The sequence below is a fragment of the Cygnus olor genome, chromosome 2 (assembly GCF_009769625.2).
Source record: "Cygnus olor isolate bCygOlo1 chromosome 2, bCygOlo1.pri.v2, whole genome shotgun sequence".
Lineage (NCBI taxonomy): Eukaryota > Metazoa > Chordata > Aves > Anseriformes > Anatidae > Cygnus > Cygnus olor.
The window spans coordinates 59648910-59668463 of NC_049170.1; the positions used below are offsets into that span (position 1 = coordinate 59648910).

At 40.6% G+C, this 19554-nt stretch overlaps 1 protein-coding gene across 8 annotated transcripts in view; it reads left to right on the forward strand.

Moving 5' to 3' along the window:
• GLI3 (GLI family zinc finger 3) overlaps window positions 1-19554 on the forward strand; it is a 223478-nt gene that overhangs the window by 14359 nt on the left and 189565 nt on the right. For 7 of the 8 annotated variants that reach the window (XM_040547619.1, XM_040547624.1, XM_040547621.1 and 4 more), the window contains one exon: window positions 7362-7524. In XM_040547619.1, the coding sequence (XP_040403553.1) occupies window positions 7401-7524 (124 nt within the window). In that variant the 5' untranslated portion in view covers window positions 7362-7400. Of the gene's footprint in view, window positions 1-6322; window positions 6471-7361; window positions 7525-19554 lie in introns of those variants that run through there. The other variant, XM_040547620.1, reaches the window with a different exon arrangement.

The window sequence follows — 19554 nt, forward strand, 5'->3', positions numbered from 1 at the left end:
GAGGAAGTCATAGGGTTTGTTATCAACACAGCAAGACTTGCCGATTGTCTTCCTCTGGGCATATTCCTGCCTTTTGAAATCTTGAGCATACGAATGCTCTGAATCAGGTTTCATAAAACAAGTGTTTTACAGAAGGAAGTCACTATGCTAGTATTTAAGTTTGTTTTGGATTTAGTGCTACTGAATTCCTGAAGAGAAATATGGGCAAAAAATGAATGTAGACTTAGCTCAAAGTAAGTGTTCAAACTTCCCTACTATTGCTACAAACAGTCCAGAAGATTTTTCCCCCACGTTAATTCTTTCACAGGTAATCTTATTTTGACATAATTATTACAGCTTTTCCTGCTCTACAGTTTGAAGCACAAGGACATGCAGGATTGCAAAACAAGCTTACTCTGAATTTTCTACCAATATTAGTTTAATTGGGCAGGAGTTCTGATTTGGAAAGGGTAAGTGTATTGCTGTTTTTAACACCCTCCCTCTCCTCCCACAGTGTATTTACTGATTTGGAGACTTAAAAAGTATGTGGCGCTTTCTATTTTTTAAGAAATAAAATTTGTTCTATTTTGTGTTTAGATAGTTTGTAAGGGAATCAAAGTTCAAATGAGAAATAGAAAGAATCCCAAGACCATCTGATTAAAATAAATATTTAGATGTAGTGTTAACAGCATAGTTTGTTTGTTTGGGTATGTGTTTTTTACTGTAAAGTTCAGTTACTAAATCTAAAGAGTCTTGGATAATGGCTGGATTATAAATTTTAACCTCAGAGGACACATCAGCTCTGAAACGAAAAGCCGCTAAAATGTATTGTAAGTTCTAGCTCAGTAACTCTCAGCTTTGTGCTGCTTGTCCCCAGACGGCAACTTCTGTGAGGGATGGAGAGAGGGGCTGTTAGGAATCGGGCAGTTTGACCCAAATCCTACGGTCCTGTTATCCATTACAGTCTGTTTCTTCCTGGGTAAGAAACTATGAATCACTGCTTTCCTTATGGAAAGCTGTTTTATTTAGATACAGGTTTTAATCTGTTGAAGTAATAGTAAAAACATTTAATTGGAGTTACCCTTAACAGCAAGATAAATACCGTAGCAGGAGCAGAGATAATCTACTTGCAGGAGTATGTGGGTGATGTGTATGAAGTGCAACTGAGGTGCTGCCTCAGTAGAAATTGTCACTCTCATCTTTGCTGATCCTGCTGTATGTGGGTATGTTTTAAATATTTTTTGTAACTTTTGGCAATTCAGTTTATCTGCATCAGAAAGATGTAAGCAAATATAATTCCTCCGGAGTCAAGCAATTATTACACTTGATCAGTAGTTCAGTGTACTCCATAGAATAATTTCTCACTTAGGATCTTAATCACGAGGATGATAATAGTACTGCTTTGCCTAGCTGATTGCCTTTGTGTTTGTGATCCTGCATTATTGTTGCCACAAGCTATTTAACCTATCAGGAACAGATCAGATCATCATTAACCAGGCTTTAGGTCTAGTTGTTTTTCAGTCTTTATGGGGGAAAGGAATCAAAGGAAAGCAACCCACAGGAAAAGACAGCAGATAGTAATGAATTTGGAAAGATTGTATTAATACATATGATGCCCTATAACCTGGGGTATTTTTTAATTTCAAGCAACAAATCTGCCTATCTGATCCAATCATTTTGTTTTGTCTTTTTTTCTAATTTTACTTTGCATTTCAAAACAGATGTAGAAGTATGCAGTTCGCAACTAGCACATTTATAAATCATGCATGTAAATTAAACAGAGATAAGTATTGTGAAGTATAAGGCACCTTTTTTTTCCCAACATATTAGTGATTTGATGTGTTTTTATTCTTAGTGGTTATAAGATTTTTTTGTCAATAAGACTAAGTTTTTGCTCTGTTTGTATCAGTCTTAGTCTTACTGTGACCAGCTGGCTCAACAGGGAAGAATCTGAATGAAATTTGCCCAGGAGTAGTTAATGGGGTTGGCAGAGTTCTGATTAAGCTTACAAAGAACCGAGGAAAGATGAAACTATTTAAAAAACACACAGCATGTAGATTAGTTCCTATAGCTGTGATAAAAATGGTTTGGTGTACCAAGAGGTTAATGCTGCAACTGGAATATATTTTTGAAAACACCTGAGCACTACTCGTGTATTTTTCAGCGACTGCTGTCAGGGGTAACTTTGGCAGTGCAGCTTTGCCAGCAGGTTTGATGAAGAGCAATGCTGAAATCGAGGTGGGTTTTAGAAGTTGAATGTACCTGAATCAAGCCTGTATAAATCAGTGTGAAATAGCTCCCGTATAATAGCATAGAATTGTCTCATGAAAATTTTGCATTTGAATGTATCTGAACAAGACAGATTTTTTTTTATCCTTAAATAATCCCAAGGAACAGTGTAACTGGTTTTGATAAAATTGATAAAGGGTCCTTTATGGTTGAGAGAGGCTGTAATTTCCTGATTGTTCTTCGTGCCTCCCCTCGTGTTTTTCACTTTCATACAGTTGTGCCGTTCACGATGTGTTGTATCCCCAAAGACTGCTTCCAGTAGTGTGGATCAAAGTAGTACCTATGAACACCCTAAATACCCAGAGCCATTTCTGAAAAATTAAACATGCTATGTTTGCTTGCACGCTGATTGGGGCACTCTGGTTGCTGATAGCAATCAGTCTGAACTTCCCTACTGCTGATGTAATGATGATGAATGCTGTGACACTGCTATTTCAGACAGCTCTTCTCAGTGGATGCAAACCACTTGTTAATGAATTGAATACAACTACAGCAGCTTCAAATGAAATTGGGAAAGGCTTTTTTTTTTTTTTATTTTGCAACGCATTAAAAGATACCTCCTCGAAAATGTAGCTAATAAAGGCAGAAGGTTTAAGTTTGCAAGAAACGTAACCCATTCGAACAAGCAAATTGTCAGTTTTCGACTGTGATTCCTGACAGCTCATAGCGAAGCAAGTATTCTTGTGGAAGTCAGTGAGACTATTTGCATGAATAAAGATGGGCGTGATCTGGTCCTTAGAACTAATTCAATATAAAAACAATGATCTAAAAAGTAATTCAGAGAGGAAAAGAAATGCAGAGCTGAAGATTTCTTGTAAAACTGAAGTGTATGTTCGGAAAGGGTCGCGTTTCCTGCTCTTCTGGGGACAGGGCTGCTCCACTGGTTTCAGTTAGTTGGCATTGTGAGTAAATGAACAGAGAGATTCCCACCCCCCAGTATACTAATATGATTATTTTTACTACTGCGAGGCACAGTTTTATGACCAGCATACGTAAGGACAGGAAATGATATCATTTCAAATTGCTTGAAATAATTTTTTTGTTTGAAATACATTGCCAACGTATTGCCATTTGCTGATACTCTTTTTAAAAGAGACAGTTTTCCTGGTGTAACTAAGCTTGTTCCTAAATTTTCTGCAATTCAACATGCGTTTGTGAAAGTTTACATTTTTGATTCAGAAAGAAGAGACACACCTGCAGGCAGGTTGCTGTTTTGAGAGGGATTAGGTCAAAAATGGGGGTCTGGAATTAATTGTGCAGGGGGCTCAGGCTTTAGGGGTATTACAAAAGGTTCAAGCATGATTGAATGGGAAAAAGCCATGAATGTTTGCTTTCAGGAAGGAATGTTTATCCCTCTATTTACCTATGAAAGTTCAGACTTTTACCCATATACTGTTATAGCATTTTCTTGCCATTCATATGCACATGGAGATGCTGGATAGCTGACAGAAACTGGCTTTCTGGTTTTTTGAAAGCGGAGCTCATTCTTGCAGAATAGATATATATTGTCTCAGGCCTGGGGGCAGGAACTGGGAAGTCACTGACCCACATGCTGGGAAGAGCCATGAACACGATAAAGGAAACCCCATCGTATTCTAATGTGGAGATGATGTCAGGCTGGCTGATTTTCGGAGTGCTTTTTGATAAGGATTAGTGGCCAGTGGAAATAAATCTTCACATTGTCCTGGACTTTTTTTTTTTTTTTTTGTAGATTGCAATTCTCATATCTCGGTACAATTTCTGAGAGAAAATAAAAATCACAGCCAAAATTACGGAGAATAATTCTAGAAGAACTGCGTGTCTGGTTTGTGTTTTCAACCTGGGCTTAAGTCTGTGTTCATGAAAAAAAGATTTTTTCGGACACCGTATTGATTTCCAGTTGTCTGCTTCCATATCAGACGTGCTTGGCAAAACACACCAAAACGCATGCCTCCTATCGTTAGTCCTGCAATCTCTCCTGGCTTTCCTGCCTTCTCCAGCTATGCCTATCACCATGTAGCTGATGCAGCACTGGGGTGTGACTGGAGCTGCTGGAATTCTTGCAGATGCCCTTGGACCCACGCGTGTGGGTTGGGAGCAGAGGGAGGAAGGCACAGGAGGGAATGCCTGCAGCCATCGGCTGGTGATGCAGAGAGTGGGACTGAGCAGGAAAGTTTACTTTTGTGATGCTCTCTCTTCAGTGCTGACATGAATAAAACAGCCTCCTATACGTAAACTAAGCAGACATGAACCAGAACAGGTACCAAGAGCAGATGTTGATATTAGCACGTAGCCAATCCTGCAATTTTCTGTCCAAAATTCCACTTCAGCTGCTACTTTAGACCTGCGTTCTGCACCATTGTCCACGGTAGGTAGCATAAAGCAGGAAGGTGATAGAGAGTGTTAGGAAATGCAGGATTACATCTCCTAGTCATCTCTGCATTAAAACAAACAAAAAATTAACGAATGGATGGATGCCTCTCTGGGCAGCCACATGTTGCTCTTGAATTGCAGATGATCCAATTTTTAATTTTTTTTTTAGGGAGATTAAAGCAGTGTTACCTCCTTACCATACCTTTGTCTCTATCCTGTTCTGGGCAGCGCTAGGATCAGGTTTTAGTGGAGGCACTGTCCTGCCATGGAGGAGAGGGGAAGGAGGTGGAGATAAGTGAGGGCTTCTTGCTCCTATCAGCCCAGACATCTGCGTTTCAGGAGGTGGTGGAACGCTGCAGACACCTGTCAGCATTTTCATGACCTTTGCCCACATGTTTCATGCCACTCTGCTGGCCTTGTGAAATGGGGGTAAAGTATGTGGTGTCTTCCTTTTTAGCTGAGGAATGACTACAATTGTTTCCTTTCATGACTGTTAGCCAAAGACACAGGCTTGTGGACTGAGGACAGAAGAGGGAAAAATTCTGCAGCTTCCCCCTCCGAGCTCTCACACAGCCAAACTCCTTGATGTAAATGAAAATGCTGCCTCAATAGATGACTTGGCCCTTAGAATGCTAAACAGATGAGAAATAGACACAACTGAAAATTTATAGCTTTTAAAACTCCTTCACAGAAAGCCTTGACGTTTGCTCTTCTTCAAGAATATGAAGTAACTCAAACGAGGGTAGTCAGAGCGCAGAGCTCACTGAAGGGCTAGCTCGTGCGCTGGCTGGAGAATGGGCAGTGGCAGATTTTGATGCTCATGTGGCCAGGGCTGTAGAGAGAAAACCAGCATGTTCTGGGCTGCACAAGGTGAAAAGCTTGGCAGCAGTGCTAGCTTCCCCTGGTTTCTGCCATCACAAGGCACTGAAAAGTGCATTGTGAATGAAAATTGACCGAAGCTGCGGATGCTTTTGCATAGGGCCTGCAAAGGGAAAGAGGGAGAAAGCATATGAGAAATTTGGAAAGGTCCTCTTTACACAGCTTGTGTGAGATCTCTCCTCAAGATTTGAGCATTGCTGGGTACAAGTGAGGGCTGATTTGAGTATTGTTAGATCTCTCCGGCTTCGTATTTGAAGACACCTGACAGCTCCTTCATGTACCATGTTCTGTTACAAGTAATTTCTCAGGTCATGATAATATTTATTGTGCTTTCACAGGTAGATCTTGAAAGTACTCTCTATGTTCTGTCGAGGCAGACAAAGCTCCCTTATTCCTTGTTTTTAGCCAGGGAGAAACTCAAGAGAGGAAAAATGCCCTGCTGAAGGTTAAACCAGTAGGTCAGTGGCGGAGAGGCTCCGGTATCTAGTCCCGTTCTCTGGCTGTGCTGCCTAGCTGAATAATGATTCATTTAGTGATTGGGCTCTTCTTTGATCCCTACTGTATAACAATGAGGCTTTGGAGTGTTTTATTGTGCTATTAAAAAGAACTCCTACCAGGGAGGTGGGAAAGGGGAAGGTTTACTAGACAGCTGTGTTTGTGATGAATTGGCTTTGTAGCCTTTTTTTTTTTTTTTTTTTCCCGGACTGTCAGAATTGGGGAAACAGGTTGCTAATGTAATTACACTTCATTATAGTTCAGTTTGTGGCTTGTTTTGAAGCCTTTGTTACTTGAATTTGTTTAAATCTTGTTCTAGAACAGCGCAACTCACTTCCGTTTCAGACCTGCTTAGCTAATGACTGCAGTGCTGGTTGGAGCTGGAAGCATGCTCTTAAGTTATTACTAATTTTTGTCGTTGTTGGATAGGATCTTGTCCAAAGTACCCTGGCACAAGTACTTCAGCTCTAAGCATGGTGTGTGCTAAATATTGGTTATTGGTGTAAAGCTCACGTGGACAGATTGGTGTGCATCGAGTGAGCGGTCCCAGTGGCCTGGTGAGGCTGCACAGAGTTGTGCCATTCGGGATGCTTGTGGGCTTTTTAGGTTTACGTCAGGAGTATAAAACCTCTGAGAAGAAGGTGAAGTGATCTGAGGGGCATAAAATGAACATATTGCTGGAGATGGCCCTGAGAAGAGTCAGGAAAGGCAGAATAATCAGCCAGGCCCCTCTGCAGGGCTTTCCATTTTCAGAGTTTTCATGCAAAGGAAAGTGATCTCATTAGCTGCCACTAGCAATAATATTTGCCTTTCCCTGTGGTTTTCAGGGTGTTGCTCCAATGCACTTTTGTTTGAGTTAGATTTCTGAACAAACAAAATGAGAGATGTTTACACAAGTAGGACAAGGTGTAGAGATAGACAGGATAATTCTGACTGCTTTGTGTTCGGATAGTGTGAATGTTGAAATTTAAATATTTGGCTTCTCTAGTCAACATGAATGTCTGTCTCATTTCTTTTGCATTGTTCCAAAGTGCTGTGGACATTGGAGAGAAATACTGGCTTTTTTCCCCTGGGTCCATTAAAACCCTAGAGGCTTGAAAAAAAAAATGGACCTATCCATCAAGCAGTGTAGAGGTTTGTGATGCTGATTCTCTTTAAAGGCAAACGTACTTGCTTTTAGTGTTAGCTTTTCCTTAAATTCCTCAGGAATTCATGCATGCAAACCTGATTTGATGGGCACCCAGAAATGTCCTCTGGCCTTCTAATACACTTGTGCTGCAGGCTCTTCTTCAGTTGAGAAGTGTGACAGGTTTGGGGCTAAGCTTTCCGATGGTCCTTAAAGTGTATGACACTCTTGTTTCATTTAGGTATTAGGACAAGGAGAGCTGAAGTAATGAGAAGTCATCATGGAGGCGCAGTCCCATAGCTCTACCACGACGGAGAAGAAAAAAGTGGAGAATTCCATCGTGAAATGCTCCAGTCGAACAGATGTCAGTGAGAAGGCTGTTGCCTCCAGCACAACTTCCAATGGTGAGTAACAGCAGGGATTTACTAGAAGCCAAACCTACAGTAATTTTATGTTCACTGCACTCCTTGTGAATTGAGCATTTGCACCTGGATTGGTGTTTGTTCTAAGGAAGGGCTAAAGAAAACAAACAAGGGTGTTGGTGGTGGTAGTGGAAAAGTGGTAGGACACAATAAGGCCTGTTTTGGCATCAGGCGTAGTCTTTTTTTCTTCCAGATGTTCTAATTTGAGATGTAAATGTGCTAAGTTATTTATTATAGGAAGTTCCTGTTTTCGGCGTTTTGGAAATTGTCTTGATTAGCCTGGCAGGGCTTGCGAGTGCTTTGCGTTTTACCATTGTTGGATACCACTAGTTGGATAATTAGTTAATACAAAAGAGATAGAAGTAGCCCTGTCAAAATTAATGGCGAAGGGCTTTTGTCTTTTCTTCTTTCACGAATAAACTTGCTCCTCACAAAGTGCTGCCCCCACCTCCCCAGAGTTCTTTAATGGCCAGCAAAAAACCATCAGGCTACGAGTGTATCCTCCCATGAGTTCATTTCAAAGTTGTGAATGCACAACTTGTTGATTTGCAAAAATGGAGTAGTTTACTTAATTCTCCACAGAGATTACCTCACTTGACAATTTTATGTATTCTCTGCTTCTCCAGAGAGTGTGTGAGAGCAAGCCCAGCCCTTTCATTGTTCAGTTTAAGAGGGCTCAGTGTATTGGTCTCTACTAACACAAAACTCCCTTTGCAAGCTAAGAAAAAAAAACTGCTTGAAGAACTGCAGGCAGAGTTTGGCCCTATGAATTTTGGATAGCTGCAGATGAACTATTATTTGGTGGTTGGTTGGTTGGTTTGTTTCCAAATGAGTCCAATAATTGCTAAAAATGGAAAATGGCTTTCTGCATATTTTGGAGTCCTGGTGGATTCCTGGCAAAATGTTTTCTGTCCACCCTTCCTGCTTCCATCATGCTCACTCAGATATCTGGTCTTGTGGTCCAGGTCAGTTTCTCACGTCAGTAACTTGAAGAAAGGTTTGTGCTTTCTCAGAGAACCATCTGCCTCCAACTTGCGTAAAGCAGAAAATCCATGAATCCTCCAGCCATACTAGGGGAGGAATCTCTGTGGGTCAGTAAAAATTAGATGGCACATGTCCCAGCATCCTTTTGTGTTAACTGGACTTTAGATTCAAAGCAAACTCAGCACCTGCTGACCTAATAGTTCAAGTTGATCCCCGAGAGAATACAGAAATTTTTGAACAGCTATGGAAAAAGTTGCATCAGTTTTCTAAGGCATATGAAATTAGATCCTCAGCTGGTGTAAGTCATCACGGATCCATTGCTGTCAATAGAATTACAGAGGTTCACATTAGCTGAAGAGCTCCCCATTGTGTTTTTTTTTTTTTTTTTAATAATAGGATTTTCCACATTGGCCCAACTTCTCAAACAGATGCACACTTAAACACGTACACATATTCTTTGATGTGTCGGGGGGTTGTGCTCAAACTCAGTGTTGGTACACATCTCTTGACTCTTTGGGCTAATTTTAGCAGTATCATCAAACGTTTCAATTAGAGGGCCAAGAGTAAAGCCTTCAGGATGTTTTTACCTAATTACCTAATTCTGACACTTGGTTTACTAAAACCGTTTGGTCAAACCATTTTCTCTGTTTATTCTACCCATCAGCGTATTGGGAGTTTTAAGTTCGTATCTACCTGCTGCATCTACATGGTGTATTACTGCATGTCAGGGTCATCAAACTCCCAGGAGCTGAAAAGATTCTAGGTCTAATAAATAACTAGAAAATTTTGTCGCTGTAATTTTCTCCTGTTAATGTGGTACACATCCTGGGGCCTAAGCCTGTGTTTGTTAAGGTAGTGTCAGTAACCTCTGTTTTCAGTGGGTAACGGTTGGTCTTCTTGCAAGAGTCTTTTTATACTTAAGGGAAGTCACCAGGATCTCCAAGGTCTGGGTTTCTAATCTGCCTTCGTGTATAACTAAACAAACAATTTTTCAGAGGTACAGGGTTGGGCTTCACAGGGATAAAAATTAATTCCTTCCGGGATATGAAGAACTTTCTCTTGGTCTAAAGGTTCCATGGAGCATGTACCAAAACAAAATCTACTACCAAAACTTTAGGAATTTAAGCATGAGTTTTACTTTTGCAGTGTTTTAAAGTTTTGCTTCTTGCAGTTGTGATTGTCATGATAATGAATTTTGGTTACAAAGGACCAATTTGCATGAAACCTGAGCTTGCATCGCATTTGCATCTTTTTTTCTTAATGCTGGAATGAGTATTACTACAGAAACATCATCAGTTGATATAAGACACCGCTCATACAAAACTTGCAGCTTTTGTTGATTCAGTGCCTCCTTTTTGCAGGGGTCTGTGGTTATGTTAAATTGTTGTGATTTACATTTGAATGCTCTCTTAAACAAGGTAAGATACCTTTAAAAAATAGCAGAGAAACAGAATCAACCTTGCTGTCTTTGTCAGTAGACTCTGCTGTGCTTGCAGAGCAACATCTGCCTATCATACCAATGTCACCTTGTAAACATGTCTAGTATCAGTATTTCTCTTTCTGGACAACACATTAATTAGCAAAGTTTGCAGGGTAACATGTACTTGAGTGACAGCTGTCTGAGAGACAGCTCTGCTGTTTTCCAAAATAGCCAGAACTTGGCTCATAAAAAAGTTGAAAGCTATTAGTTATGTTTTTTATGAAAAGCTTGCAATCGTGAAAAAGCATATATTAATGACAAAGAAAATACCATTATTTCAACAGTTCCCCGAAGTGGGTAACACACCCAGTAGTAGAAACTATTTTAAAATGAATGCTGGGTGTGGAAACCTTTTAAATCTTACCATGTCAAACTGGTTATTGAAGAGCCTGCTGTAAGACCTATGTGCAAGGTAAAGAAGGTGGGGAAGGTGAAGTGGAAGGGCAGCTGGTGTTGACTCGAACTCTGCAACGAAAGGTAGGAGGCCTGGACTTGGGGATGTCCCCCGCAAGGCAATAGCTGCCGAGTGGGCTCAAGCAATAAGCAAGTGTGGCCAGAGTTTGTTAGCCACTTTTGCTGAGCTACTGTGCCTGCTTAATGCAAAAAAGGTTTCTGCTGCACTCACCTATCCACAAGCTCTTACTCTATTGCTAAGATGCTTGCAGTGTGTTAGATAAGGGTCTGCCAGCATTTCCATTATCAACCCTTAATTTCAGGGATTTATAACTAAGCCATTAAAATGTGCTCCAGGCCCAAACATGCGGCGAAGGTCTTAGTGCTGGAGCAAATTAAAACTTCTTTTAAAACATGTGTGATCAAAAAAAATTAAAAACCAATAATCATAATTTGTAATAACAAAATTTTTTGGTGCACTCTGATGCCTGATGGGACTTTCTAATTTGGAACCTCTCTTACTTTGTTTTGAATTTGTCTTTGCAGGCTTTTGATCTTTTCTACTGAGTGCTTCGTTTTGTGTATCTCAACCAAACTGCACACGGTTTGCTAGGATATATTTCTCTGCAAATTTCGTTTACTCCTTTGTTTGACTGCTATGTTTAGTTGCTGCTAGGGGAAAAAAAAGGTGAAGAAAACTGCTAACTGAGATGCTTATTCACAGAAGGCTGCATGAGTAAAAGTTTTTGCTAGGAAATAAACTTTTGGGTGTTGAGTGATTTGGTAGCCTCAGACTGATCTGCTTTGATAAAGTAATAGCAACGAACAAATGTTTTTTATGTCCTGACCGCATCACTGGTATCGTATTGGAATAACGAGGCTGGGGTCTTGGTCTGCCTTGCTGCCCCAGTGCAGTGCAGTCAGGCCTTCTCTTTTTGTGTGCACATCCCTGCCATGATTCATGATTACAGTGGTAGTCTTGGGGCATCAGAAATGGTAAGACCCTGTTCCCTGCAATGTCTGTGCGTGGATTTAGGTCATCATCCTGAAAGCTGCTGCATGCACAGAAAGGTTTTCAAGTGGTGCATGGAGTGGCTTTCTGAAGAGAAGTATTAGGAATACGTTCAAGTTAGCTTTACGCTCCCCTTGGGGAGCCTTCACCTAATAGTGCAGGTCATGAAACTTGTCTTGCTGGACCTCTGTTGGATCATATGGCACTTCTGTAACGTTAAGTAATCCTAAGGTTAAAAAGCAGCCTTCAGGCTAACTCTTTCAGCATTGCAGGGATGTGCATGGTGAGCTGCCTTGTGCTGAAGTGCGTCAAATGCCGACACGGGCAAGTTCGGTCTCGGCTACTCGTACACACCTGATCAGCAGCACACCAAGGTGAGAGCAGTGCAGTCAGGTCTTGAGCTCCACTCCAGCAAGTTCTCGAGCAATTGCCTTGCTTTGGGCACAGGAATAGCTCCACTGGGCCCAGTGTGGGTACTTGCATGCTTACAGTTAGGCAGCAGCTTTAATGCTGTTCCGGGGTGGCCACCTCAGTGCTCCGCTCTGCTCTGCTTTGTGGGTGAACCAGACTTATTGCTACAATACATCCTAAGAGGTGTTGACCAAAAAAACCCTACGCAAACCCAACACAGCCCTTAACTACATGCAGTTTATTTTTTTCACTGAATCTGCAGTATAGATATAATTAATTATTAATTTTATTTTCTGAAAAGTACAGGGAATTACTGTGCAGGGTGAATTAATGCTTTTATGGGGCAAACCTGTACTCTGCAGCACTGGTTGGAGAACGTTAGGAGATTTTAATACTGTGTTTAGCCTTGAATTATTTGCTGCTTGGTTTGTGAGTTTTGTCAGTGACTAAAATGTTTTCCTCTTTTGCACATTTTGGCTCTAAACTGATTTTTTTAATGTTGCCATAGAACAATGAAGTTATTGTATGAGAACTCCTTCAGTGTCTGACAGGCAAGCACTTATTTTCAGTTTGATGTGTTTTGTCTAGTTTTTGACCCATGAGCTCGTTCCAGTGTAATCTGATATTTCTTATTAACCTATTACTCTGCCTTAGAAAAAAAGCTAATTATAAACGTATGTAGGTTGTGGACTTGACTACCTTTATCAGAATCAGATAGTTATTGAGAACATGCTTTAAAGTGATAGAAAGCAGAAATTATTATCTTAATGATGATGTAACTTAAAACCAAGCTTGATAGATGAATAAATGAGAGGAAGTTCATTTGTCCACTTTGATTCTTTTAGAAGAAGAGCCAGCTTCGTCTAGGTCTTTTTTTTTTCCTTTTTCCTAATAGTTCTTTCAGGATCGAATGAGGAGAGTATGCGGCAGCCTACAACTCCATAGGAATCACATTTCCTGTTTAAACTTTCAGTTGGTTACCAGTCCTGCTGCTTGCTTTCAAGCTCACCATAAAGTAGGTGTTAATCATAATGCCTGTTCGTGGCCCCCTAGCTGGATTGATGTGCTCAGGGTCCTGTTGAGAGGTCAGGGTTCAAAAGAGATTGTTGGGTATCAAGAAACATTGCCTGTGCTATTTTAGTGGCCTGCAAATTGAGTCCCAGAATGATTATATGAGACCTGATTCCGCACAGCGATCAGGAGATCCCCTCCTCCTCTGCTGGAATCAAAGGGAGCTGAGAGGCCCTGCTCGCTTCTCATTTTCACGTGAGGGAGGAAACAACAGCCTTTAGTATTAGATATTGGAAGTGACAGTCTTTGGTGTGTAAGTTTCTCTGAGATCTTTTTTTCAGCAAGACAAATATTCCAAGTAGCTCCCACCTGTAACGGTGACACATGGTACCATGAAAAGTAAGGGTAGAATAGTTATATCCAGTGGTATCAAAAAGTCAAGGGAAAGACTTGAACTAAAAGATTTTGTGCATGCATCCGTTCTAATAATTGCAGCCAGATCCTATCAGAATAACCTCAAAAAAGGTACCTATCATTGGGGAGGGTAAGCTCTCCTGATGCTTAGGAGTATCACAAGCAAAAGTAGTCAAGGTTGTAATTAAGTGTGGGCTGCATGTCTTGGTATATTGTAATCTGATGTGAGTAGCTGATTAAATGCATGTTCATTCAGAGTAGTGCACCCGTGGTCCTTTATGCTTACTAATAAAATTTCAGTCATCAAGTTAGGGTTTGTCGTTGACTGTAATAACTCATTCTGCCTGATGCTATTTTCCAGCATTGTTCCTCAGCGAGCCAACCCTACCAGTATCCTGCTCTAAACAAAACGATCTGCAAGTGCAATACAGTATTGCTTCATTAATTCTGCAGAGATTTCCCTCCTGTTTTCCCCCCTTCTTTCCCCTCCCTATAGTGGTTAATAGCATAAGGGATATTAAATGTCAATCCTGCTGTATCCCTTTGCAAGTTCCAGAAAGAGATGATTGAGTGGCTTATCCTTGCAATCACTGTAATCAGTAAGTAATGACTTAACATCCTGCTGGATAACATGAGGTGGAATTGGCAGAAAACATTAGTTAGCAGTACAGTCTTGCCACCTGAACAGGGTGGGGGTTAAATTTAGTGAATTATATACTGGGAACTTTTTTTTTTTTTGAAGATAAACAAAAACCATCAACTACAAAAAAAACACAACACCCAACCAACCATATTACAGTTGTACCTGGGTTGTGAAATAGAGTAAAAAGAGGTATTAACAAAAAGGCTCAAAATGGGTCTCTGCAGTATGGCAATGGTGCTGTGCTTTGCAGGAGCCCAGCATCACCCATCAGACCTGAAAAAATTCAGGCATTACAAGCACTAGGCTGGGGAGCAACCCAGCTGTTTGATTTTTAGTAGGAAAAGGGCTGCCGGCAGCTGCAGCTGCGGTGATGGTGTTAGCCTTCCAGAAAAAGGCTCGCTGCCATTAAGTGCTGGTCTCTGGGGATGACATCCTGCAGGAGAAGGGGGCTCCTAATGACCCTGCTGTACCCGAAAGCACTGGCACCTTCCTCCTGGCCACTGGCAGGGGTGGCAGGCACAAGGGGGTGGCAGGCACACGCGTGTCAGGCAGCTGGGGAGGTGGGAACGGCCCTGGAGAAAGAAAGGCAGAAACCCTTCGCCTCCTGAAAGTTTTCCTGGGCTCTGAAAAGAGACTAAACTTGGGAATCTAAGAGTGAAGGAGCAATGTGACGAAGATCTTCAAGTAAATAAAGAGATTTTAAAAAAATCCTTCTAATTGACTTAAAACCAGGCAACCCCTCTGGCAGGCACAGTATTTGCTGTACAGTTTGAGCTGTGTAAATTAAGGCAATTGAAGTAATTAAATTACTTAACAGGTTTTTAAATGGCATTCATCTTTTCTAGATGTTTTCTATTTCATATCTGTCTCCAGTTAAAAGGAAATAATCAGGCGTCAATGTTGCATTTAAGTTCCTGCTCTGTATGTTTCTATTTACTTTTTTTGATTTGATTTGTTTTGTTTTTAAGATACAGAACCTCAGCTTCTGCTTACTTAAAAATGGTTACTAAGTACATATGCCAGTAAGTGGGAGAAGTGAGCCTAGGGTATGGTATGTGACTATGTAAAGGAGGTACTGCATTAAAACTGCATTCTCCATGTCCTTTCCAAGTCCCAGCTCATTATTTTGGGGTGAGGGGGAGGGAGATGCATGCTTCTGCCATCCCAACTAAGAGGGACTGAGATGGATTTTATTGCTTTCTTATTATCTTATTTCCCATTAAACGTCTGTGCCTTTGATGTATATATACTGCAAGTGGTCACAATTTAATTTGCAGATTCTGTTTTTGTTTGTAAGGCTGGCAGCTCAGAAGAATGTTGGCTTACTTGTAAATGTGATCTGGCCCTACTGATGCATGCATATTTCAAGTGTGCAGAGGCACTTTGAAAAAGAGAAGGATACAGGAAATACTGTTTTTTGTTCAAATGATTTTAAAATATGACTTGTAAGGCTTTAGGGAACAGATTTTCAAAAAGCAGTTCCCAATCTTCTGCCTGCTATCAGCTGGAGCCTTGCTACATGGGAGCTGCATGTGCACATTCTTTGCACATGCCAACCACTTAAAATCTGCTCTTTTCCATTCATTTGGTATGACTTTCCGTGCATGTAACAACCATCCCACTTTCAGCCGTGTTGTAAATGTAAAAACTAAAGTCCCGTGTATGCAAAGCTTGAACGTATGTCTGGCTATACCAAACTAAGGGGATATTTTGTTTTACTGAACAGAATGGATTTGTACTGATGGAGTTTTTCCTAATATGAGATGCTAAATTGCTAGAACTTAAGCTGGTATTATAAATTGCGTGCCTCTCTCTCCCCATCGTGTACTTGCTTTTCTGTTCTTTTCCAGCATAGGCGTTCATACATAACAACAGAGGATTTTGCAGAAAAGTTGCTTCTGGTCCTGACTGGTAGCGTTTTTCTGGTCTCTGTCTCTTCGTTCCTTCTTTCTCTCCTTTTTCTTCTCTCTTCTCTTTTCTTTTCTCTCTTTTCTTTTTTTTATTCTTTCTTTCTTCCTTTTAGTTTTCAGAAAGTTGAGTTCCATCCCAATTATTAAATCTTCGGAGACCATTCCCACATGGTTCTGTAAATGGTAGCTTCATCCTGAGTTCTTTCATCTCTTTTCCTGCTCTCCTGGCTTGACAGTTGAAAAGGTCTGACTGTGCCACACAATGGTTTGATTGGTTTCTCTAGGGGAGGCTTTACCCTGCCTCATCATTCGCCAGGCAGGTGGACCAGAAAGTCTCTTGATTCTTTTGTTGCCTCTCAAAGTCCGAGGTCTTTGACTGAATAAATCCTCCGTCATGGGATAATTTGCTAAAAGGAGACTGAAAGATGTGAGAGAAAAGCCTCACTACTTGGGTGCTGAATTAATGAAATAACTGGGCCTTAGAGTTTGCAATTGAAAAATCACCAGGAATGCAATGGGTGGAGACAGACTGCAGAATGCAAGTCTGTTGCTTCCCCGTAATAAACTATGAGAGCTTTAAATGATATTGCTAAGTACGCCAGCTCGCCTGGCAGCCTCTGGTTATTTGCATTTGTAGCCCCATTCTGCAGGGGAAGCCCAGGCCGAATAAAAGGCGTTTTGGTGCAGCCTCTAGTTAGTCATTAGATTATTACGAGGGGCTGGGAAGAATTCCATATGACAGAACTAGGGTTGAGTTAACACAGGACGAAAAGTAATTTACAGATAGGCTGTCCTCAGCCATCTTCGTAGACCCTGATAAGGTTTCATTTCAGAATGGATAGGCGACATTTCCACTTACGGGCCCATTCTGCGACACCTGTGATAACAGCTTCTGGATCCTAATTGAAATTGGTTTCAAAATGGATTTTCACTTTTCTCTGTCTGTGGAAAATATTGAATGGACTCAGAGCTGCCACAGAGAATCCCAGACCTTGGAAAATGGAGCAAGAAGCCAGGATCATCTTTCATAACTGTGTCGATGATATGACAGTTTTGTTATCTGTCTTATTAATGAAATCATTGATCACCTGATGAGGGAGATAATAAACTACATTTTGCTGCCGTTCAGGAAGCTCAGTTAGATTTTTTTGAAAATACGGAAAGGGGGGAAGCCAAACCGAAACAATGAAGTGACAATTTTAAGGTCTATTTACAACTTCTCTTTTGTAGAAGATTTTCAGACAGAAGAAGTCCCCGAGACTGTAAAATGCTGACTGCATCTTGAGCTTATTTAAAGTAAAAAGGAGGAAAGAAAGCCTGGTACTCATGTAAAGACTTAGTTATTGTTTTTTGTTTCTAACAAACTGCACTGAGTAAATAACACTTAAGTCATAGTAAGTGCCATGGAAACTCAGATGAAGTGAGAAACAATGGAGCTCAATTTTGGCTGAAGTGGGATTAGCGAGTGAACGCCCTGAATGCCCTGCCGTGGACAAAGGCTGCTGCTCAGGGTAGCGAATGCTTGCCGGGAGGATGGTTCTCCTGAAAATTATTTCTTCTTTAAATATGGATGTCAGTCTCTAGGCGTCAGAGCCGCTCAGGCATCTTGGAAAAATAAGTTCCTTTCTATTTGTTTTGTGCTAATGGACTTCAGAGGATTTTTAAACGCGAGCAAAAGTATCAATTTGCCTGCTTGGCACAAAATGGGCAGGCTTAGGAAATAAAATTGGGAAGGATTTTGTGATAATGCTGTTTCCCTGGTTGTTTTCTAATTATTAGGGAAAGAGATAAATCTGCTGTTAGTGCTCGGTTGCTCTGGAATGTGCGCTGTGTTCCTTGAGGAAGGTAGGAAGGCTGAGTTTTTCTGAAGAGGGATGCTGGTGACTTCTCATATTTCACTCTGAATTGTATCCTAGGTGTCTCTTCAGCCTCTCTGCTAGCATGGGTCAATCTAGCCCCCTTTTTAAGCTTGAAAGAGGAGCTCTGATCAAAGGCTTTAATGATGTCACTGATCTCTGGTGATTGATTAGGAACAGAAGTTCTGGAGCATTTTGCATGTCCGTCTTTTCCTTATCACTTCAAATCCATTAGTGCCTGCCCATTAGAGTAGCTTTCAATCAGGGGGGAAAAAAGGCAACCAAAAAACCCCACGTGCTTATATGTGTTTGTGTGTGTGTGTGTATGTATGTGTGTATATATGCAATCCTTGTGTATATGTATATATAAATAAAAGTAATAGTAGAGCTGACAGGGTTCATTGTCTGAGTTACAAATTTATTTTTCTTTAATGTAAAAGGAAATATTTTTATTGGTTTGTGTTGAAACAAGAAGGTATTTACTAATTGCTAAACTTGGGTGTAATTCTCCTCTGCTCTTCTGCAGCAGCTCTAAATCCATATAGGTCTCTGTCTACAGTGGGTTTTTGGCAGCTTTACCTTCATTTACTATAGTTTACCCAGAGCAGAATCAGGCCCATGCTTTTTATGTCTTTGCTGTGCTGCGATGTACTTTAAGATCCACTGTGTGTGCCAGCTGCTTAGAGATACTGTTAATTAGAGATTTAAAAATAAATATTTTAAATGTACATCTATTGGAAGTTCAGAGTTAGCCAAAATGTATGCTAAGCTATTTGAAAGATTAAAAAAAAAAGTCTTTCACTCCTATGGGTAGGGGGGTCCTCTGGCTCTCAGCTGTGGGAGAGGTTGTGAAATTGGTTTTACTCCTGTAAGTAAGGGTGGTGTGTGTGAGCAAGTGATACAGGACAGAGTGTAAAGGATTTGGATGTGACTTCACTGTGGCACGGACGAGGAAAACGAACGGGTAGTGTGAAGCAGGAGTCTGTTTCTGAATGTCCTGCTTTTAACAGCATATTGTGATTTAAATGAAGAACTTAAAAACTCTGCACAGGCTTTAAAAATCTTGAGTTAATTAATTATTCTGGTAAATTGAAGCTCTCAATATGTAGGATAATTCAAAAATGTTAATGTTATTTTCATGTATCTCTTTTCCCCTTTCTTTTCTGAGAGGTTGGTTCATTTTTTTTTCTCTCTCTCAAATCTCCTCCGCTCTCTCTTCTACTGTTGTGCATTTCACACCAGGAGATGACAAGTCTTGTGATTGCAGCAGAGGCAATTGAAAGAAAATAAAGAGAGAGTTCTTTTTCTCTGGTGCTGGCCCATGAACATACCATAAAAATTGGATTAGACACACCTAGAGTTGGGATTGATTGCATCTTGAATGGGAAATTAGAACATCTGAAAAATTCCTTTTTGGATGGAACAGAAGCACAAGAAGGAAAAGTTGGATGGAAACCAGAGAAGAACTGTAAATCACTATTAAAGTTACTTCCTATGGTTTACCATTGGCTGTCAAAGAAAATTGCCTCAGGCTTGTTTATAGCTAATTCCCTCTATAGAAAACTTCAATTTGTGGACTGGCCTCTGAACGGGATTGATAACTCTGTTTATAGACCAGGATGGGTATCTAAAGATAACAGATAATGCAAATGAGCCCTTTTTTGATAAGCCAGGGAAGCAATTATGGATACAACTTGGTTGATGGATTCCAGAGTGCCTTTTCGCAGATTATAGATTTATTTTGCATTATAGTTTTCTGAGCAGTGTTAGAAAAACAAAATCAAAGTCACTCGAATAGAAATAAGAAGATGGAGCAGTTGATATGACCAGCTTTCCTACTACTTGTAAACATGGTGAATCAGATTAAAATATAAACAGGCAGTCCTCAGCCTTCTCTG